This window comes from Bufo gargarizans, chromosome 3 (genome assembly GCF_014858855.1).
Source record: "Bufo gargarizans isolate SCDJY-AF-19 chromosome 3, ASM1485885v1, whole genome shotgun sequence".
NCBI classification, from domain to species: domain Eukaryota; kingdom Metazoa; phylum Chordata; class Amphibia; order Anura; family Bufonidae; genus Bufo; species Bufo gargarizans.
The window spans coordinates 260,534,434-260,559,090 of record NC_058082.1 but is presented as its reverse complement, the minus strand read 5'-3'; the positions used below and the strand labels follow the sequence as shown (position 1 = coordinate 260,559,090).

The window sequence follows — 24,657 nt, the reverse complement described above, 5'->3', positions numbered from 1 at the left end:
GTGCCATCCTCTCCCCCTGCCCCCTAATGTGCCAGTATCAAGTGCCTCTCTCCTCCCCCCTCCATGTGCCAGTATCATGGCGCCAATAGCCCCTTCCTACCCCCCTACCCCATGGCAGTAAAGTAACAGTCCGGTATTTAAAAAACAAAACAAAATTTTTTATACTTACCTCCATGTCAGCGATGCGATGCAGCCTCTAGTGTTGAAGATTTGGTGCTCGTGTTCTTATTTAGCCTGTCTTTCATAAACGTTTATGTGTAATCTTAATTTTAAGACATAATGCGGGCGCAGCCCAACAAAGGGTCACGCAGGACCAGTAGAATACAGCCATATTATCATTAACAAAGTAATAAGTCTAAGGGACTCAGCTGTCCCAAGTATACCAGGGAACCCCAATCAGGGAGGACTATCATCATGGAGGAGAATCAGATTCAACCTGAGCCCTCGGGTACCTAAGCAGAAGCACTAGGCATATTTTGTGAAATGGAAGTTCCTGAATCACACAAAACAAATAAGACACAGAAGGAAAGAGGGTTAGGAGAGGAGGGAGAGATAACTAATGCTAGGGTGCGCTCGCCAAGAACACTATTGGAGTAAGTCTAAGAACCTACTAAATCCCTAAATCTTTGAGAGTCTAGAAAGAAAGTCAGAGAGTTGTATCTGTTCTGAAATATCATACCCCTTTCTTGACTATCTGCTATCAATTCTTCCATTCTAAGAATGTGCTTCAGTTCCTTGGCCCACTCAGTCAGTGTGGGGGGAGTAGTGGTTTTCCAGTGCCATGGGATCACCATGCGTGCCGCGGCTAGGAAAAGACGCAGTGCCCCTTTCTTGACCCCCCCTCCCCCCCTGTATTTAACTCATTGGTGGCCAGTGCGGCCCCCCTCCCTCCCTCCCCAATATTAAATGTGACCAGTTCAGCCTCCCTCTATATTCATTGGTGGCCATTGCAGATTGCCAGTATTAAATTAGACCAGTGCGGCCCCCCCCCTCCCTCCCCAGTATTAAATGTGACCAGTGCAGCCCCCCTCCCTCTATATTCATTGGTGGCCATTGCGGATTCCCAGTATTAAATTAGACCAGTGCGGCCCCCCCCTCTCTCCCTCCCGAATATGGAATATAGCAGTGCTAAGTTAAAATCAAAATTCGATTATTATAACTTGAAATAATAGAATTGCGATTTCAACATAATTCTCAAATCCGACAGTACATTCGATATATTCGAATATTCGCGCTCAACACTACTGTCTAGCCAGTTACTTAAAAAAAATATATATATAAGACATCTACTGTAGATAACTTTGATACCTAGGGTACAACCATACACATGACAGTTGCCCCAACACACCCAGCTCTGCTACATCCATACACAGTGTGCTGGGGCAGGTGTCATGTGTATGTACGCTAGGTATCAAAATTACCTACAGTAGAAGTCTTATATTTTTTTTTTTTTTTTTTTTAAGTAACTGGCTATACAGCTATCATAGCTGTGTGGGTAAATGCCTTGTCTATGATGTGAAAGGTCGCGAGTTTGAATCCCAGGAGAAACTTCAGCACTGTGATCTGCGTGCCGCTCTGTGACTGAGACAGTAAGTGAGGGCAGGGGGCAGGGGCGGATTGGGAACTTAAAGTGGCCCTGGAAAAAAATACTAAAAGTGGCCCTGTTTTTTAGTTGAGTTCAAATTGATGGAAGGCAGGGCCAGCAATACCATTATACCACCCCAACAGAGCCAAATACCACAGTCCATCACAAAATACTGCCAGCAGCACAAAATACATCCCCAAAAACTTCCACTGGTCGGCCTCGAGGAGGGTCCAGGCGGTCCCCTGGGCATCGGCCCACCGGGAAATTTCCCTGTAAGGTCTATGGCTAGTCCACCCCTGGCAGGGGGGCGGCCGGCACACAGGCTCAGCCAGGTAAATGTAGGTTAGCAAGTTAATTGTTCCCCCCCCCCACCTTCTCTGCGCCCTCAAGCAGCCGCTTGGGCTGCCTTATGATAGAGCCGGCCCTGAGAGGAACCGACTACTGAATTAATCGTATGCGGCATAGCCAGACACTGCTGCCCACCTCCAGATCCGCATTGACTAAAATTGGATTTGGCGGCTTTCTGGCTATGCCAGATATGGTAACTCCTATAGTCTCACCACATATTGCACATCTATGTGGGGAAGAGTAGGAATGAACAAGTGAAAATTCAGTATATCACATTTCCTAAGGCTACTTTCACACTAGCGTTTTTGCTGGATCCGGCAGGGTTCAGCAAAAACGCTTACGTTACTGATAATACAATCATCTGCAACTGTTATGGACAAATCTGGTTTTATTATCTGTAACATTGCCAAAACGGATCAGTCATGAGCTCCATTGAAAATCAATGGGGGACGGATCAGTTTTCTATTATGTCAGATTGTGCAAGAGAAAAAGGATCCGTCCCCATTGACTTTCATTGTGAGTCATGACGGATCCATCTTGCTCCGCATCCCAGCATGCTGCGGTCTACTCTCTGGTATCAGAACAGAACGGAATGCATTTTGGAGCGTTCTGTTCAGTTACATTTTGTCCCTATTGAGAATGAATGGGGACAAAACAGAAGCGTTATTTTTCCGGTATTGAGAACCTATGACGGATCTCAATACCGGAAAATATTAACGCTAGTGTGAAAGTAGCTATACCCCTAACCAGAGAGATCAGGGGAATCTACTGGCTGTAATCTGTTTCAAGAAGAAATATACAGTTCCTAACAGTTCTTTATAACATCTTCAACAGTTATGAACCTCATGTGTCTTGTTAAATCTAGTACATGCTTATGATAAGCTAATCGGTTTTCCTTCTCACTTATCTAGGTCTGACAAACAAGTCACTAGCTGGGGCTTTATCATACTGTCTTAATTTGGATGCTTACACTCCCTAGGTCTACTGCATAAGATCTATGACTGTAGTTTTAGTAAATTCTTCTGCACATGGAAGTATATAAGCATGTGAGAAGTCTAGAGATGAGCACACCCCTCCCACATCCACCCTCGGTCCAGAATCCACAGCCTGCACTCATCCAGGTCTTCACACTGTCCAGGAATCCTAGCACATCCTGGTCTCCTTCAGAAGCTCACAGGAACACTCACACAAACTGTGCCTCTTGAGCAAACAAGGAATTAGCAAGACACCAAGGATCTCATTCTCCACCCTTTCACTGTAAGGAGCTGCTCGCTCCAAGTTGTCTGTTCTCAGATCACAGAGTTCAGGATGGTGGGAAAGTTTAAGAAAGAGATCTCTGACTTCTTCTTTGAATATGACACCCCAAGGATGGTCTTGGTCAGGGACAAGAAAGTGGGGCTGACCTTCAGGCTCATCCAGTTTGGGGTCCTGTGCTACATTGTGGGGTAAGTGATAGAGATGACAGCATAGAAATGGTAAGAACATACATTTTTACACTGCATGAACTGCAATACTCATATTCTGTCTGTGTTATATGCTGTACAGCATTAGAAGTTCTCTGTTTTACTACATAACTACATATGTAGATGATATAATATAGTCATGTATCTATTACCACTGACTGAGTTTTCTATTATGTTTATTCATAATGTGACATTGGAATTTTTTCAGTGCCCTCTGGCTAAACCTAGTTCTCACCATATGTGCATGCAAGCACTAAAACAGTGGACTCTAACTTAAAGGGAATGTGTTATGAGAAAATAACCTATTTTTTAAATCATGTTTTCAAAAATGTTGATGATCTTATTTTTTATTGTCCATGTCAATATCTATATTTAAACAAAAAATATAAAATTCAGCAGTTTTTACACTGGTCACTAAGCTTTATAATAGGCCTCACTTTTTTGTCTGTACAGATCAGTTTACTGCAGCTATCTGCTTATCTGTCATTCTTATCCTGCCTGTAATGATATCACCTTTGTGTATAGATAGGATCCACCATTTATAAGACACATTTCCTTTAAAGGGGTTGTTCAGGATGAGAAAAACGTGGCAGTTTTCTTCCAAAAATAGCGCCACACCTGTCCACATGCATCAATATAGTGGAGCTGCAGTACTAGATAAATCTATGGACATGGTGCTGTTTCTGGAAGACAGCAGTAGTTTATCTAATTCTGGACAACTCCTTTAATTATCTTAAAATCCCTCAAAAACATACATGAGCCACTCTGTTACACATCAGTATGTACATTGCCCTGGAGTTAACCGAATCATTACTCTATTAAATATATTCGCTTACCACATATGATCATACATGCTTCCTTGTCCTGTGACTTCTCTCATTTTCTTCGGTCAAACCTGGTGAAAACTATTGGCCCACTTGCCACCCCACAAATCCATTATTAATAATAGTAGATGTTAATAGAACAGGTGCTTTCCCATGATGGATGCTGAACTTAGACTAAAAGAGAATCAGGATGTGTATTAAAAAGAGTTACGGAAAAGCTGAAAAGTAGTTTCTACAACTATGATGCATTGAATAACTGCTTTTCTACTGTATTTTGTGTATGTGACTTTACTATAAGTTATACGGTAGGAGTAATGAGTAGTAATGAATAGTTGCTTTCTAGTTACTGCTATTATCATTATTATTAGTAATAATATGTGTGTGTATATATATATATATATATATATATATATATATATGTAGAGAATCGGACAGCACTCCAAGACTTGAAAAAAGTAGAAATCTTTATTCACCCATGTGAAAAATAATTGCAACGTTTCAGCTCACAATCGAGCTCACAATGAGCTGAAACGTTGCAATTATTTTTCACATGGGTGAATAAAGATTTCTACTTTTTTCAAGTCTTGGAGTGCTGTCCGATTCTCTACATATATAAGAAGGTGAAAGCTCATTCCTTTGGACATAGCACCTGAGCCAACAGACTGGTGCCGCCAAATCTCTTTTTCTGCTATATATATATATATATATATATCACATGTGCAAATTGCCAATATTGAGAACCCTTGTCTGTAACATAAGGCAAATTGTTCTTCAATAAATGAAGAAAACTTTGTGGACTTTGTGTGTCAAAAAAACGCTCATATGTGTGTCATCTGTTTTGATGCTAGAAATGTATATTTTCAACCCTTGTGACTCAGCTACATCATAGTCAGTTAGATGCTTTAGTATATATATATAAAAAAAAAAAAGGAATTAGTCATATATTCCCGTGAATTAAAGTAAGCTTGTGAAAACTGCATGCATTTGACATATATGTGGTGGTGGAAGTGGGGGTTGGACACAACAGACTTCCTGTAAGTAACCTTAATTAAGATCTCTGATAACAGCTAGGTCCCAGGCTCTTGTGTAGACAGACATTGTGCAATACCTTAAATTCCTTCAACTTACATATTCCTTTTTATGTAAGTAAATGTTATTAGAAGCACTTTCACAAAAAGCTACAATGTTTCTTTGGGTTTAATTAGCTGTACCAAATACTATAAAAACATTTAAAGGGAACCTAAACTTGCATCAGGATGATCCTTGGCGGTTTAGATCCTCATAAGCCTACACTAGGCAACAATGTCTATCGTAATGGTAATTGTCGCTATGAGCAACAGTTACATTTACTGATTTGGCCACTGATCATTTTTATGATGGGTATCGAACAAAAAGAATCCTGGTGCCCGTGCTTTCCAAAACAGGTTGATCTTTATTCCAGATAATAGTAGATACAATAAAAGTCCATATAATGTGTTTCAGGGACCAGTCCCTTCTTCAGATCGAGGATGGTGCAATCAAGTTTAATGAATAATTATAGTTTCATCATGTATCACACTGATTTTTTTTTCATTGACACTGGAAACTTATCATTATGACAACAGAAATGAGTGAATCGTAACAGCAATGGCGGATTTACATGGCCGGATAGTTGGGTAGATCATCGGGGACGAATGTTCCTGTGGGCACAAATTCCTGACAATTTGCCCCTCTAAGGCCTCGTTCACACTTCAGTGTTTGGTCAGTGATTTCCATCAGTGATTTGTGAGCCAAAACCAGGTGCAACTCTAAACACAGAACAGGAGCAGATCTTTCCCTTCTACCTCATGTCTGTGGAGGCCCCACTTCTGGTTTTGGCTCACAAATCCCTGATGGAAAACACTGACCAAACACTGAAGTGTGAATGAGGCCTAAAGGTTCAGCTGAATACCCGCTGAAAGAGCAAAAAGCAGTCGTTCGTGCAGGCCAGTAAATGATCATTTCTGGCAAGCAGATCGTGCTGTCTAAACAGTGATCTGCTGCCCAGAAACAATGATTCTGTATGAGGATGAGCAATTGCAAAAGCATGTAAAGTTTCCTTCCTGATAAATGGCTGCTCCTTGGCCCATGTAAACCCACTATAACTGACCACTGTAAATGCCAGACTTTCAGAAGAGCTGTAGCTAGTCTCAGTTAATGTAGACAACATGTGTATCGGTGACATCACTAAACACATTAAGGGACATTTATCAATGCCTTTATGCCCGACAAGTCACACATTATGGGGCACAGCATCTGTGCACAATAATGTGTGACTTTTTAGGTTTCTCTGCACTTTTCAAGTGTCAATAAAGGGGTGTGGCTTAGCTAAAGTAGGCGGGGTTTCACACAGCCTACCGCATTTACTATAACTTTCACCAGACAAGTGGCGGAAGTTATAGCTGAAGTCTATGCCAGCCTATAACTGGCGTATATATTTCACTTTCTGGAGCACAGCAGGGCAGATACGCACCTGATTTGCTAACACGCTTTTGCCTCTTAACAAATCACGCGCATCCCACGCCAGCAGAGGGAGATTGATCCGCCAGTCTTGATATATCTCCCCCATTCTTTTTGGTACGTCTCAAAATGGTCCATTTACAGGCATATAAAATACTCTTCATGAGCGCTAAAAGAAAATATAACAAATTGATCGGCGATTGTGTTTTTCATACATACATACTACTATTCACATGAATGTTTGTTTTTCCTGCTCATGTTCCCATTAAAAGTAATAATCAGATGCCTGTTTACACGAGGGGATGTGCTGCCGACCAAAGATGATTTTTTAGGTCAGCAGAGAAAGATGCAGTGGACGACTAGTGGATTATCATTCATCTCTCATCAATTGTGAATTATTGTTCCTATAAATGGTTGTTTAGGTCATTGCCCCTTGTAATTGTATATATATACATATACATTTATTTTTTATTTATTTTCTACATTTTTACAAGGTAGCCGATAGAACCTACTGTTGCTATCTTCTACCAAGCCTCAGAGATGTGTATGACATAAGGCACAACCTGGTGCCCTATTCTTTGTCTTTTATTTATCTTCTTTAGCTTACTCTTACTATTGTAATTACATGTCAAACGTGCAAGATTATGTGGAATCAGTATTGGGGGGCCTTTTGAAAAGCTGTATTCAAGTTTTCTGGCCACATTTTGCACCAGATTTTGCGCCAGACTACTCTTGACACTTTTCTAAAATGTGGTTTATACCAGTGGAAGGGCCGGGGCCCTCTTGTGGCCTGATAAATTTGTTATAATTTAAATCAGAAACTGGTTTTCTGGGTTAAGGATTGTCAAAAGATACATTAGATTGGTGTGCTCTTCTTAATAAATTTAGCTATCTTTCTTCAGTGCACTCTGGAGGACCTGCCTATAAAACCCCAGTCTTAATAAATTCCCCCATTATGCCTACCTCAGAATTTTAGTTTTCCGTTTCCCCTCTCTCTCTGCAATGTGATGGTAACTGACAACTGCTTAGAGCATACTGCTCACAGTGACAGTTGTTACTGGGATTAAGATCATACAATATGAATAGTAGAGTTAGTTTTAAATAGGAAATTATCATCAGAAAATGTCATGTTGATCTTTTAAAAATTATGCTTTATGCGAATTGACATATGTTGGGGTACAGTGAAGTCTGGACATTTGTGTACATTTGCCCTTGTTTCCCTTATATAAAATTAGAAACTTCTTACTTTATTTCACTTGAAAGGGTTAACGTGCACTATTTAATACTGTATAACTGCATTTTACGTGTATGTTGTGATATACTGTATATCCTGTTCATTTGCAATGCTCTGTGGACAGGGTTAATGAATACTGAGTGACTTTTGGGACTTTGAATGAGAAGCTGGTCATTTTCCACAGCTCCCATAGGGTTTAAGGAAGAGCATGTTTTGGAGGGTAAAAAAGCCAGACTTGTTTACCACTAAAACCGGACAGCTTGACCTTTTGTATGTCTGGTATTAGCTATGTTGTTATGTTTGAAAACTTGTTTTTGTCTGGAAAAACTGCTGTGTTGTTGCCATTGAGTATCATTGAAGCTCTAATGTAAGTCTATGAGAGATGGGGGTTGAAACAATGTATCTGTTTGTGCTGAGATTCTCCACTCCACCCCTTCCACTAGAAGGTTCCAGTCTAGCTAAAAAGGGTATATAAGGAGAGCCGTCAGAGCCCCTAGTGTTCTGCAGGAAAACAGTGCTTGGAAGAGGAGACTCTGCTAGACTACTGAGTGACCAGAAGAAGATGCTTAGACGGGGATATACGTTGCCACAGACCCTGGATAAACAGCTTTTGGCCAGGGTACCAGCCCTCTGAAGAGAGTGACAGCTAGCTCAGGCTTTTCCTCAGTATCAAACCCTTCTGCCTGGGAGCAGACTGGAGAAGCCAGCCCTATGCCTTGTCTGTATTGTTTTACACCTGAATTCCTCCAGTAAATAAGCATATTGGTTTACTGCAGACCCTGACTCTCTGGACTTATTTCTCATTGGGGTACACCATGCCTTACCATCCCTTCTGGAGAGCAGCAACACCTGGTAACACCTCAGCGGTGTCTGGGGGACTCAGACTAGCTCTGGGGCCACCCCAAACCTGGCCACTGCACGTATAATAAAAATCATCAAATATACCAGTTTTAACTGGCCACTAGAGCATTCACATTAAACCATAAAAAAAATTTTTCTGTAGCTCATGTGCCAGCTTTGCTGTATAGATTAGGACAGAATATGGAGAGTCATCTCTTGATCAATATAAGTATGGGCAAATTTGGCTGTCTTAGCATTTGCATTGAAGGCTCTGTTTAAGGGCTATTTTGCCCGCTAAAATTACAGAGACCATGACTGAAAACTAATGGACTAATGATCATTATTAATTAGAATTATATCATACTGCTGAAAGACTAGATTTGATTTGATAGCAAGACTATACCCTATATACTATGGCGATCTAAGTTTAGTACTGTCTGTAATACGGATGCTAAAATGTCTAAAACAGGCCTAAATGCTGTCACAACCACAGGTAGGTTTTGTCTGAGATCTGCTGGCATTTAAAATTAGTTTCTTTGTGTTTTTTCATACAGCTGGATGACTGAATACTGATAATCCGAGAAAGACTTTTCATTTGTGTTTAGCATCTGATCTTTCTTACACAATTATCAAGACTGGTGCAAGGATTGTTGCCACCCTAGGCAAAAGCTAATTTTGCTTCCCCCTTGACTCCGCCTATTGACCACGCCCTTTGACCCCCCTTTATGTTGCCTGCCTATTTATACAGACTGTACCCTTCATTGTGGTAAGGCCACATTTTCTCCTTCCAGCTACATACCATGTCATCTACAGATCCCCACAAGTGTTATCCACAGATCCCCACAAGTGTCATCCACAGATTCCCACAAGTGTCATCCACAAATCCCCACAAGTGTCATCCACAGATCCCCACAAGTGTCATCCAAAGATCCCCACAAGTGTCATCCACAGATCCCCACAAGTGTCATCCACAGATCCCCACAAGTGTCATCCACAGGTCCCCACAAGTGTCATCCACAGATCCCCACAAGTGTCATCCACAGATCCCCACAAGTGTCATCCACAGATCCCCACTAGTGTCATCCAAAGATCCCCCTAAGTGTCATCCACCACAGATCCGCACAGTGTCATCAACAGAGCCTCTACCTGCCCAGCGCCACCTCCTAGCTAATTTATTCACTTCACTTGCCTCTGTGTAATCTCGCACAGGCGCACTGGGGCAGAGGCATTGTCGAACGACGTGCGCTGGAAGACGGCACATGCACACTTTGCTCGACGATGCCTCTGCCAGTGCGCCTGTGCGAGATTACACAGAGGCAAGTGAAGTGAATAAATTAGCTAGGAGGTGGCGCCGTGGGCCGGCGCCTCCAGCAAGAGTGCGCTCTACGCGGTGGCGTACCTTGCTTATGGGTGGCGCCGGCCCTGATAATTATGTGCATTTACAAGTTCTTTTCTTTAGCATTAGAAATGTTTAAATTTGGCAATTGTTTCCACTTTAAATACTTGTATATTACCAGCTGTATTTTGTATTTAGAATTTAATTTTTGTGAGAAGTTAAACAACATGCTCAACTACTCATTTAGTTTATTTGTACCTCAAGTACAAATAATGATGTTATGTTGCAACATACTGTAACCATCTGTGTACTATTAGAAACAATCATGTCATTCTGACTTTACTTCCTTTGTATCAAGGAAATTTCGAAGTTAAGTGCTTTCCTGTTACTGATGGTGGCAACTGTTTTCATTTTAATCTTTTATTATGAAGTATAAAAAGTTATCAAAGCCATTAAAACCATTATAAATATGGCTATTTTATTTTAATACCCTCCATTCCGCCAGCCCCTTCCCCAGGACAGCTGTAAATAAAAATAAAAAGAATATCGACAATAACCCCTTCATTTCTCTCCCAGTTTGCCCAAGAGTCCCATTGTTTATTGTGTTCACCTAGCACATTATTGGCAATTGCATATACATTTTTAATGCATACATCTGATTATTCATCCGGTGTACCCAACATTGCACCACTGCCAGCTTTACATTTTTCCAGTTCTTCATTATTATTCTCCAAGCTAGCATGTGTAATAATGATTCACTTATGGGCACCTCCATACCATATGAATATAATCCGTATCTACCAGTTTATACTTAGGGCATTTTTTTTTTTTTACTTCCTGTTGCAAATTGTTTTCAACAGCTTATGGGTATAAAATTACATATACTGTAATCAATTTTGAGATCCTATGCAACATAAGTCATTTTACCAACCACATTCAAACAGTCTCTCCGTCGTGCTAGGGAAATTTGTCCCAATACATTTCTCCACTTATCTAACCTATGACTATAGTCACCAGATTCAAAAGCAGTTCCCAAAATTATATAGAACTTTGACAATCTCCCCTTTTTACTACTTTGAGCTATGTCTTTTGCATTCCAGGTTTGGTACGAACCAGAGCATGACATTTCCAATGCACATTTTTATTTTAGACTCTTTGCAATATACAGCGGATCGGGTTGACAGATTACTGGGAGGGGCTGGCGAAGATCCAGCGGTCATGGTCCACATTGAAACCAATAACAAAGTTAGAGGTGGGTGGAGCGTCCTTAAAAATTATTTTAGGGATTTAGGTGACAAACTCAGGGCAAAGATCTCAAAGGTCAAATACTACCTGTACCACAAGACACACCAGAAAGACAGCGAGAGATTAGGGTAGCTAACAAGTGGATCAAGAACTGGTGTAGGAAGGAAGAATTTGGGTTCCTGGAGAACTGGGCCTATTTCTCTGTTGGCTACAGGCTCTATCGTAGGGATGGGCTGCACCTCAATGGCAAACGTGCAGCTGTGTTGGCGGAAAGGCTGGTTAGAAGGTTGGAGAAGTTTTTAAACTAGGGACTGGAGGGGAGGGTAATTACATTATAGGAGGGGAAGATAGTGCATATAGAGACATGGGGTAAGGTAATGAAACTGGGGGAGGAGTGGAAAAAGGGACTAGAACAGTCCACAGGGAAAGGTGTAGGGTAAAAAATATACATAGTCCTCCTAATTGTATGTATGCTAATGCCAAAAGTCTGGCTAATAATACTGGTGAACTGGAAGTAGTGATGTGTGAGGAGGACTATGACATAGTGGGAATAACTGAGACATGGCTGAATGATAGCTATGACTGGGCGGTTAACGTACAGGGTTATAGTTTGTTTAGAAAGGATTGTGAAAAACGGGAGAGGAAGGGGGGTTTGCTATTATGTAAAGTCCTGTCTAAAGCCCACACTACCGGAATATATAGGTGAGGAAAATGAACATATGGAGTCACTGGGGGTAGAAATAAATGGAGGCAAAAACAATAATAAAATACTGATAGGAGTTTGTTATAACCCACCTAATATAGCAGAGTCCATAGAAAATCTACAACTAAACGAGATAGGTGAGGCAGCAAATCATAATGAGATCGTCATTATGGCGGACTTCAACTACCCAGATATAGACTTGGAAACTGAAAGCTTTAGATCTCATAAAGGAAACAGGTTATTGGCAATAAGCAAAGACAACTACCTTTCCAAACTGGTTCAGGATTCGACTAGAGGGACGGCCATACTGGACTTGGTACTAACCAATAGACCTGACAGAACAATAGATGTCCAGGTGGAGGAACACCTGGGAAATAGTGACCATAAAAAAACTTTCCAACTTTCATTCAAAAGAGTGTTTCTTCAGGTAGGCACAAAGATACCAAACTTCAAAAAAGCTAAATTTAGCCAACTCAGAGAAGTCGCTCACCTAACTGCGACAAAAATAGAAAATACAGCCACAAAATGGGATATTTTTAAACACATCCTACACTCTAATTGTGAGAAGTACATACCTTACAGGAATGAAAGGGCAAGGAACAAGAAAAAAAACAATGTGGATAAATAGAAATGTAAAAGAAGCAATAGAGGATGAAAAGCATTTAAATCATTAAAACAGAAGGGTAGCAAGGAAGCATTGAAAAACTATAAGGAAAAAAATTTTAATATGTAAAAGACAAATAAAAGCAGCAAAACTGGAGACAGAGATTCATGGCCAAAGAGAGTAAAAATAACCCTAAAATGTTATTTCATTATATAAATAGTAAAAAGTATAAATCTGAAGGTGTTGGACCTTTGCAGAATGATGAGGGGGGAGTTGCAGAGAGTGATGAGAAGAAAACAAAGCTATATAAAAAAAAAATCGGTATTCACTGAGGAAAATAAATTGCCAGATGAAATGCAGAATGTAAAAGTTAATTTCCCATTAAAAGTGGCCTGTCTGACCTAGGAAGAAGTGTAGTAGCCTCTTGAAAAGATACAAATAGACAAATCACTGGGACCAGATGGCATAAACCACCGTATGCTAAGAGAATTAATTAATATCAAAGACAAACCCTTCTTTCTGATATTTAAAGACTCTATACTGACAGGGAGTGTTCCACAGGTTTGGTGCTTAGCAACTGTGGTGCCAATATTCAAAAAGCAGTCAAAAACAGAGCCTGGAAACTATAGGCTGGTAAGTTCGATTCAATGGATGTCATATATCTTGACTTCTCCAAAGCATTTGATACTGTACCACATAAAAGGTTAGTATATAAAATGAGAATGCTTTGACTGGGAGAAAATCAGTGATAGAAAACTCTGAATAGGTCACCGTCACTAGTCACTAGCACAGTATTGGGCCCTATTCTCTTCAATATTTTTATGAATGATCTTGTAGAGGGGCTGCGCAGTAAAATAAAAAAATTTGCAGATGACACTAAACTGTATAAAGTAATTACCACAGAAGAGCACAGTATACTGCTACAAATAGATCTGGCTATTTTGGCGGAAGGAGTTATGTTGGGCAGAGAAGTGGCAGATGAGGTTTAACACTAACAAATGTAAGATTATGCACATGGGAAGGAATAATGCAAGTTACACGTACATAATAAATTCTAAAACACAGGGTAACACTGACATGGAAAAGGACCTACGAATTTTAGTGGACAGTAAACTAAACTGTAGAAACCAGTGTCAGGCAGCTGCTGCCAAGGCCAATAAGATAATGGGTTGCATCAAAATAGGCATAGATGCAGGTTATGAGAACATAGTCCTGCCACTTTATAAATCACTAGTCTGACCACACACATGGAGTACTGTGTACAGTTCTGGGCTCCTGTGAACAAGGCAGACATAGTAGAGCTGGAGAGGGTTCAGAGCAGGGCAACTAAAGTAATAACTGGAATGGGGGGACTACAGTACCCAGAAAGATTATTAAAATGAAGGTTATTCAGGTAGAAAAAAAGACAACTGAGGGGAGATCTAATAACTATGTAGAAATATATCAGGGGTTAGTACAGAGATCTATCCCATCATCTATTCATTCCCAGGACGGTGACTGTGACGAGGGGACATCCTCTGCGTCTGAAAGAAAGAAGGTTTGTACACAAACATAGAAGAGGATTCTTTACGGTAAGAGCAGTGAGACTATGGAACTCTCTTCCTGATGAGGTGGTCATGGTGAGTTCACTAAAAGAGTTGGAGGGGCCTGGATGTATTTTGGAGGGTAATAATATTACAGGCTATAGTTACTAGAGAAGGATGATTGCCTGGATTCCAGAAGGAATTTTTCCCCTAAAATTAAGAAAATTGGAATCTACCTCAATGTTTTGCGTTTATTTTTGCCTTCCCCTCGATTAACTTGCTGAACTGGATGGACAGATGTCTTTTTTTTTCAGCCTTACATACTATGTTACTATGTAGTTTGTATTTTCAGAAGTCAGGAAACTCGAAAACTGCAACATATTAGAGGGGTCTTTTTCTTTGAGATGTTAAATTAAGACTAAACCTAGAAATGAATCATAAAAGCAAACTGCATCTATATTACCACAGTGTTTGTCAGTCTGCAGGGTTTTCAGCATGTTCCTGAAACAGTCTGTAGAAGTCCTGAAAACAATGCAGGTTTAAAGAGCATTTGTCAGCATGATCAACCCTATTAAACCAAGCATACTGCCTGGTGGAGTTGATCATATTGATCTTTCTTTTCTTTTTAGCTTGTACTGTGGAGATATCATTACTTTTATATTTATGCAAATTTGTTGGAGCACCGAGGGACTGGCTGTAGCAATAGGCACACTGCTAACAATTATGCCTCGGTGCTCAGTACACTCCCCCTCCCATTTGATTGACAGGACAAGATATCTCATTTTGCCCCATCCTCTGGCACCTGCTGGATCGATTGCTGCTTTCCGACAGGGGTGCACCACCAATGAGTGATTACTTCAGGTGGCGCCACCTAAGGAAAAGTGGGGGGCAGAGGCAGAGCCATGGGCAGTGAGAGTTTCTATTGTGGAAGCACTCATCTCTAGATATTCAACTGTATCTCCGTCCTCAGGATGGAGATACAGTTAAATGCTGCGATGGGGCACAGGAGTGGTGTTTCCCTGCCCTGCTGTTCGCTGTGATTGGCTTCAGTAGCCTATCAGAGGCCTGCACAGGTGGTGCAATGACATCATCATTATTGTGCTGCCTGAGCCAACAGCATACAGCTTAGGACAAAGCCCTCAAGAGGCCTGTATCCTTCACCACATCCTGACAGTGGCATAGAGGTCGTTGAGTTTCTTTTTTTTTTGACTGCTTGCCTTTAGGCCACTATAGGGGGTCATTGTTATATCTGGGGGGAGTACTGTGAGGACATTGGTTCTACTAGGGGCACTAAAAAGAGGCATTTTTTTGTACTGGCACACATAAGGGAACATTTTTTCTACTCGCACACATTATAAGAGGGGCACTATAGGGACATGGGTTCTACTGGGGGCACTAAAAGTTTTTTTTTGTAGTGCCACATGTTATAAGGGGTAATTTTTGCACTGGCACACATAAGGGGGCATTTTAGTACTGGAACAGTTTATAAGGGGGGATTTTTTGCACTGGCACGCATTATAAGGGGGTCATTTTATATTGGCACAAAGTATAAGGTGGTATTTTTTGTACTGGCACACAGTATAAGGGGATATATTTTTGTACTTGCACACATTATTAGGGGGTATTTTGTGTACTAGCACACATAAGGGGGCAATTTTTCTACTGGCACAAATTTTAAGGGGAATTATTTCTACTGGGGGGCTTATGGGGGGCTTTGTTACTACTGGTAGACTATGGGGAACATGATTACTAGCATGGGGTATTATTACTTCTGGGACACAATGGGGATTATTATTACTAATGGACGGCACTGCAGGGCAACTGTTAACACTAAGTGATCTCTTGCAGACAAGTAGTACTATTAGTATGACTTTTTGGAGCACTATTACTGTGGGGACACCCTGGCACAGTATCAGCTTAGCCTTAGCACAATTTTTTTTTTATTTTTTTTTTGGGGGGGGGGGGGGGGGGGCCTGTGGAACTATTTCATGGATCCAGTTATTTTTTAGGGCACTGTGGGACCCCATTTCGGATACAGCAAGGCCTGGCTGTCAGTAACAGGCAGACCCATGTCCCTGAGCTCCTTTGAGAGATCTCTTCCGGACTCCGTTATAGATATTGAGGCTGGTGGGCAATCTGGAACCATCCGGCAACGCCAGATTCAGAGAGCTCCAGCATGCTGTTCTCTGCTGGAACTCCTGTCGCAAGTGTGAAATTTCATTATAATGGTAAGGAGAAATGAAGAAAGGTCAGAATAGTTCATGGCAACACCCTGTATGATTGCAAGACCATCAAACAATTGAATTTACATACAGCAGATTATGCAAGTCTTTACACATTAGGACAATCACAATAGAGTCTAAATTAGCTGAACATTATCTAGGTTCTATGCATTATCAAAGCTTGTAAAGCCAACATTATACCCAAAGTTTACAAGCTGAAAAACTAAACAAGTGAGACTTTCGGGGTGTGACAGATGCAATATGACACACACATGTCCATTTGCGTGTTAGGATAATGTTTGAGTCCTGAAGTAGCAGCAGGTAGTTAGGAGACCAGTAGGATGACGACAGACCATTTTTATGAATGCTGTCTATGAAACTTTATTTACTAGAACCTGGACAACCCTACATTCTTGGACTCCAGTAGGTGTCATAAAACTGGCATAGATGATATGTTTATCTTTTGGCTCTGGTATGACTGCCACCTGTTAGGCTTATTTAAACGTTAACAAATTATTAACACAAGGTAAATGCTCAGAGCTATTGATGCTAGGTACATATATATAAAAGTGACTATTGATAAAAAGCAATGACATGCCATTCTCAGTATCAGTATCTGTCTGCCTATCTAACTTGTTGAGCATAATATTACACATTATCTGTAGTAGATTGATTGAAATGAGATTTTTTTTCCTGATTGTTGCATTGGAGATGGAAAGGATTTCCTCTAAGTCACTGAGTTCTTTTGCTGACATCTCAATCAGCACTGTAGGTTGAATGATTGCATTATTGTCTGGTTTTGGACTTTGGACTGCGTTTCTGGACCTGCCTCTGATGATTTTGTCACTGTGAATCCTGTTGCCTAACCTCTGCCTGGATCTTGACCCTGCCTCAGTTTGCGTTTGGACCTTGATGTAATCCTCTGTGTTTGACCCAGCTTGGTATCATTACTCCTTCTCTCCTGGTTTTGACCCGGTCCATCTGTTTAATCCTCCAGATTTGCTTTTCTCACCTGTTATTTTAGGTGCCTTTCTGGCATTACGTTTTTCTTCCGTAGGCCCCTGCACCTGGCTAGGAAGGGATCGCCATCCTGTTGTGGGCCATTGTTTAGTGTGGATTGTGTAAGTAGGTAGGGACAGTTTTAGGACTGCATTGTACCCCACCGTAACACACTATGTGACCATCATGGACCCTCCTGAGACACTACAGTATTGGCACTTAACTTATAGGACCAACATTGCCTGTGATGTTATCAACTGCTGGTCCTGTGACATCTTCACCTGTTCTGGGGCCTTCTGGCAGTGTCACTTAGGGTGAGTTCACATCATGTTTTTGCCTTCCATTTAACATATACAAAAAAAGTATATGTTAACGGATGCCTCAGACTGATGCCATACGGTTGCATCTGTTCACCATAGAGTTCCATCATAAAAAAAAACGTATATGTTAACGTAAATGTTTTTTAACGGACTCTGCAGGATACAAAAGCATGGTGTGCTGCACTTTTATATGCTTCTTTTTTTTTCAAAAGTATCCAATGAAAGGATAGAAAAATTGTGATGTGAACTTACCCTAACATTGTCCAATATGATATTATTGCCCTTATAATATGTCACCTCACATGTAACAACACACCCTGAGGCATTAATTGAAAATGTGCCCTTCCTCACCTCTCTGTTAAAATCAAATTTTTATCAATTCAATGTCATTATTTATATTTCAATATAATCTTGACACCTTGCAGTTTTCAAATTGAGCACTGAGCCTCATAACCTGCTGATACTTCCTGTTCTGTACAGATTACTTTTTAGAAGTCATATCATTATCATCACAGGCAGGATTTCAATAAAAGGCAACCATTCGATAAAAAAACACAGCACCATCAAAAATAGTATGCTGTAAAGCATATCAACTCACCCAGGGGCGTAGCTAGAAATGACTGGGCCCCATAGCAACATTTTTTTATGGGCCCCCCTCTCCCGGATCTCCCACCCCCACATACCTCTCAGACCCCCACCCCTTCCAGAGCTCCCACCCAAACACCCTTCCAGGACCTCCCACCCCAACATCCCCACACCTCTCCTAGACCTCCCACCCTAAATCTTCCACCGCCAGTCCCCAGATATAATGGTCCAGACATCAAGTGTCCTGCTCCCCCTCCTGCCTATATAATGGTCTAGACCTCCAGGTTCATGCTTCCCCCTACTCCCCATATATAATGGTCCAGACCTACAGGATCCTGCTTCCCCCTACTCCCCATATATAATGGTCTAGACCTCCAGGATCCTGCTTCCCCCTACTCCAAATATATAATGGTCCAGATCTCCAGGGTCCTGCTCCTCCCTATATAATGGTCCAGACCTCCAGGGTCCTGCTTCCCCCTCCTCCCTAAATATAATGGTCCAGACCTCAAGTGTCCTGTTCCCCCCTATATAATGGTCCAGCCCTCCAGGATCCTGCTCCCCCTTCTCCTTAAATATAATGGTCCAGACCTCCAGGGTCCTGCTCCCCCCTTCTTAAATATAATGGTCCAAACCTCCAGGGTCCTAATTCTCCCCTTCTCCTTAAATATAATGGTCCAGACCTCCAGGATCCTGCTTCCCCCTACTTCCAATATATAATGGCCCAGACCTCCAGGGTCCTGCTCCCCCCTCCTCCCTATATAATGGTCCAGACCTCCAGGGTCCTGCTCCCCCCTAAATAGAATGGTCCATACCTCCAATGTCCTGCTTCCCCCTCCTCCCTAAATAGAATGGTCCAGACCTCCAGGGTCCTGCTCCCCCTAAATAGAATGGTCCAGACCTCCAGTGTACTGTTCCCCCCTATATAATGGTCTAGACCTCCAGGATCCTGCTCCCCCTTCTCCTTAAATATAATGGTCCAGACCTCGGGGATCCCACTCCCCCTCCTCCCCAGATATAATGGTCCAGACCTCCAGTGTCCTTCCCCCCCCCCTATATAATGGTCCAGACCAGACCTCCAGGGTCCTGCTCCCCCCTTCTCCTTAAATGTACTGGTCCAGACCTCCAGGGTCCTGCTCCCCCCTTCTCCTTAAATGTACTGGTTCAGACTTCCAGGGTGCTGCTCCCCCCTCCTCCCTAGATATAATGGTCCAGGACTCCACAGTAAGTTTTACCAGTCCCAGAGTCAGCCAGCCCTCACCTCACAGCCACTTGAACGTCTGCATGCCCACACTCCAGCAGCACTGCCAGGCCCAGCAGCACGCAGCTTTTCTGTACGCTCCGCCTCCTCCACTTCCAGCCAGTTGGACTGCCCCAAGACTGGGAGTGGGACCACTCCATCTCCTCATTGCAGGTATGCCTCTCTGCCTCCGGCTGCACCTTATCGCACCGCCCACAGCCTGCAGGCCCTGCAGATAGCGCTTTCTCTGTCTGTCCCGGAGGTGCCTGCGACCCTTGTAGCTACGCCATATGAATTAAAAAAAATAATAATCCTTAGCCGGCGGCCCGGGCCCCCAGTGGCGTTGGGCCCCATAGCCATTGCTATGGCTGCTATGGTGATCCCTACGCCCATGAACTCACCTTATAAACTGTAAATCCTTAGATGTGTTTTTTCTTCTGAAATGATCTGATTCCAGTAACAATGCAGGACAAAATACCCTGGCATCCAGTGCTATTTTCTCCAGCAGAATGACAGACACCATTATTATCATACATTGTTAATGGCCGCCATATGCTGGATCCAGCATTTCCCTTTTTTTATGATTTTATAGTGGAGCAATAGAAAATGCACGCTAGATGTAAACCTAGCCTAATCATGGGCCCATAGAAAAAAATTGGAACAGGGTTCCACTCTACCATGACCACCTTCAGCAATAATGAAAAACAGATGATCATTTTGTTTCTATATTGCACACAGCAATGTCACAATGGTGAGGTAAGGCGCACAGTGATCCCAAGTGCAGGAATTATACAGTGATGTCACAATATAGTGATAAAGCACACTATGATGTCATGATACAGTCATAATACACACAAAAAGAGTCATGATGTACACTGTGACATCACACATAGCATAAGAAAGTAAAGCATACAGATGCAGATATCAGTAATGTGACACATGACACATTAAATACACATATTGAGCAAACTTTACATTGATTTCTCAGTGTGTTAACTGTTACAGTTAGCTGCGACTGTATTTTACATAAGTGGCAAGTCAACATTTGCTACTTCTGTATAATAATCACAATCCTATAAATACCTCAGAGCTTATTGTATCACACTAAAAATCACCCATAGAAAAAACCTTATAAAAAGTCCATCAGAAATGTCAATTAGAATAGTCATTGTTTGATGTGACAGCTTACCGCTGACTGGAGAGTAACACAGTCCCTCAAGGTTTCCCAGGTGTAGAAACACAGTGCTTGTTTTGTTCAGAATCTGCCAGTCGCTCACATCTCTTCCAAACTCCACTTTTTCTGCAGGATGTCGGATGTAACGTAAAATTACAGACACTTTCTCCTAGGGGGTGAGGGATTATGCCCAGAGAAGAAAAACAATGGATAGAATCTAATAAAAATCCATACTTCCCACACTGTCCTTATTAGGGTCCATTCACACGTCTGCAAAAGGGTCCACATACGTTCCGCAATTTTGCAGAAAGGGTGCAGACCCATTCATTTTCAATGGGGCCGGAATGTGCTGTCCGCATCCACATTTGCAGATCCGCACCCGTGCTTCCGTTTCCGCAAAAAATAGAACATGTCCTATTCTTGTCCACAATTGTCCACATTCATTAACCCTTACAATGCCAACAAAAAAACCCCATAAAAACATATAAACCTTTATATTGAAAAAAAACTTTGTTAATGGGTACCTATCTATATTATTCTTAGAGATCCTATTTACTATTATGTTCCATCTGCTCAAAAATTCTTATAATATCAGCTTGCTGATGAACAACACCACTAAGGGCACTTTTCTTCTCATAATACCCCATGACCCATAATAATATCTAGCTCAATATTGGAGCCATGGTGGTAATTTATCATTTGAGATTGTTGTTATGTCACGTTAAAGTCTGCTTTTGCATTGTGTAGTTGGACAAAATTTATGAAGTGGTGCACAGTTTTGATGTATTTGGTTCAACTCAGTGGCGTACCGCCAATATAGGCAGCGCACGCAGCTGCTATGGGGCCCGTGGCAAGGGGGGGCCCGGAGGGCATGGAAGGCTCCGCCCCTATGTCTGTAGTTTTGTATTCATCATTGCCACAGTCTTCCGTCCCGATCCCTATCTGAAGCTTGGGCGGGCCCTGCTTTCCCTCTGCTCAGCCCCCCCCCCCCTCGACCCAGCCAGTGACATACCGCAATGCCGCTCAATCTCCTCTGTTTGCTGGGCACTCGCACTGCACTGGCCAATCAGCATTTAGTGGTGCAAAGCTCCTGCTGCTGATTGGCCAGTGTGCGAGTCGCAGGCTCAGAAGACAGCAGCAGATCAGAGCAGAACTGTGCAGGCAGCTGGATGGGCAGGACGGCAGTCTTGTGCTTACCACGCTCACGTCACGCGCTGCAGCTGCCACTGCCACCAGTTCCACTGAGACCCAAGTCCCATCCCAACTACAACCATCCCCCAGCATCGCTGGCATGCCCCTTGCCTGTTGTGTGCCACTGCCAATCTGCCACCAAGGACAAAGTAAGTTGTACACTCACAGCAGTGAGTGACAGACTCTACGTTTAAAAAAGTTCATAGGGTGTGGTGAGGGATGGGTATTGTGGGAAAAGGGCAGCAGCATCAGCAAGAAGAGTTCCTGCAGGTTTGGGGGGGGGGGGGGGCACTGTTCTATAAGGGTTATTATATAGAGGACTCAGGAGGACAGTTTGCCCCAGCCCCCCCCCCCCCCTTCCCCTCCCTAATGAACTCTGCAGTTTAATTGCTTATTTGGAGTACTGGGTCATGGGGGGATGGTTAGTGGGGGGAAGAGGGCAGCAGAAAGCAGAGTTTCTGCAGGGTTGGGGAACACTATTCTATGAGGCTCATTATTATTCAGAGGACTCAGGACAGTGCACCACCCCCTAGTAATTTAACTCCTCAGGTCCCACGATCAATTAATAGTAAAAAAAAAAGTATAGATTAATAGTAAAAAAAAAATTGAAAAAACAAAACAAAACAAACACTGATATATTAAACATTTAAATCACCCCAATTTTACATATAAAAATATTAAACAATAAAAAAAATCGAATTATGTATTGCCGCGGCCGAAAATGTCTGCACTATTATATATAAAGAACCTGTACGGTGAGCGCCTTAACGAAAAAAAAAAAAAAAACACAAAAGGGCAGGTGGTGGGATGGGCCAGGGATGGGTAGTGGGTGGAATTAGGGGGCCTAATTCAGATTCTTGCTATGGGGCCCAATGATTTCTATGTACGCCCCTGGTTCAACTGCATTGTGTTGTATGACTGATTCCTAAAAAATACACCAGGGGGCTGGCTGGTGTAGGATGCATGTTTTTAGCAACATTTAAAGTATCACAAGCAGTAAATGTTCCATAATCCAGATCTATTCTCACCTTTCTGCTTTAGGCTGCTTTCACACTAGAGTTCAGAAAAAACGCTTCCATTACTGATAATACAACCAGGGCCAGCGCCACCCATAAGGAAAGTACGCCACCGCGTAGAGCGCACTCTTGCTGGGGGCGCCGACGCCACTCTGGCCAGGCTTAGCATTAGGACCTTTTTATCCGTCCCACAGCGCCGCCTCCTAGCTAATTTATTCACTTCACTTGCCGCTGTATAGTTGCAGAGAAGCGCTGTAATCTTGCACTGGATACAGTAGTCTGCGCCCGGGCCGTGCGGACTACTGGCAGAGGCATCGTCGAGCGAAGTGCGCATGCGCCATCTTCCAGCACACCTTGCTCGACGATGCCTCTGCCAGTAGTCAGCACGGGCGCAGACTACTGTATCCAGTGCGCCTGTGCGAGATTACGGCGCTTCCTTTGCATTTACCTCAGCAGCAAGTGAAGTTAATAAATTAGCTAGGAGGTGGCGCTGGGCGGGGAGGGGTTCTGTGGATGACACTTGTGGGAATCTGTGGATGACACTTGTAGGGATCTGTGGATGACACTTGTGGGGATCTGTGGTATCTGTGGGTGACACTTGTGGGGATCTGTGGGTGACACTTGTAGGGATCTGTGGATGACACTTGTAGGGATCTGTGGATGACACTTGTGGGGATCTGTGGATGACACTTGTGGGGATCTGTGGATGACACTTGTGGAGATCTGTGGATGACACTTATAGGGTATCTGTGGATGACACTTATGGGGTATCTGTGGATGACACTTATGGGGTATCTGTGAATGACACTTATGGAGGATCTGTGGATGACACTGTTATGGGGGGATCTGTGGATGACACTTGTGGGGATCTGCCCTCAGCATGGTATGTAGCTGGAGGGAGAAAATGTGGCCTTACCACAATGAAGGGTACAGTCTGTATAAATTGGTGGCTGACAAAAAAGGGGCGGGTCAAAGGGCATGGTCAATAGGCGGAGTCTAGGGGCAGCAACATTTTCCGGTATTGAGCCCCTATGACGGATCTCAATACCGGAAAACTTAAACGCTAGTGTGAAAGTACCCTAAAGTATAAACAACATTGAAAAGTGGTGTGTCTCCAAAATGTCTCAAAAAAATTGCAATTGGCATGTCGTGCAACATTTTTAGACCAAAAATCTAACGTATCTGGTTTGATAAATTTTCCCCATAGTGTGTAGTTCATATATTAGCTACATTTCTTTCTGTGACAATTTCCCCCACAAATCTCTCCCTCTCCAATTTTTGATCAATTTGAAGATCGCTATCGCTTTTAAATCTGCAAGATTTTTATTAGGCTCTTTACAGAAGTGAGCTGATACTCTGTGTCATCAGTTGTTTACTTCTATTAATATGCTCTCCAATGCTTTTCTTAAACTTTCTGCCTCAGTCTCACATATCTACATCCACAGCTACATTCTAACATATATTTATTACATGGGTACTATCACAAGTGATATATTGGTCAATTTAATATTCCTTACTCCCGCCCCCAAGTTTATCCTCTACTTGGATAAAAGCCTTTGATTATTTTTACGTTTCTGTGGTAATGCACTATTCACTAAGCGGTCCCTAATAAATTGATTTCACTTGTATACAATTCTCAGACTGTCGACACTAAAAATAGTGTATATTCCAGTGTCTCTGCATGATTTTTTACCGCATCGGTGTCCCTAGTGTATGTAGTAATAAAAGGA

General features: G+C 42.3%; 1 protein-coding gene across 4 annotated transcripts in view; it reads left to right on the top strand.

Moving 5' to 3' along the window:
• Positions 1–2,958: 2,958 nt before the first annotated feature.
• P2RX1 (purinergic receptor P2X 1) overlaps positions 2,959–24,657 on the top strand; it is a 96,850-nt gene continuing 75,151 nt past the window's right edge. For 2 of the 4 annotated variants that reach the window (XM_044287851.1, XM_044287850.1), the window contains exon 1: positions 2,959–3,378. In XM_044287851.1, coding sequence (XP_044143786.1) covers positions 3,242–3,378 — 137 coding nt within the window. In that variant the 5' untranslated portion in view covers positions 2,959–3,241. The remainder of the gene's footprint in view (positions 3,379–24,657) is intronic. The other 2 variants (XM_044287852.1, XM_044287853.1) reach the window with 1 other exon arrangement.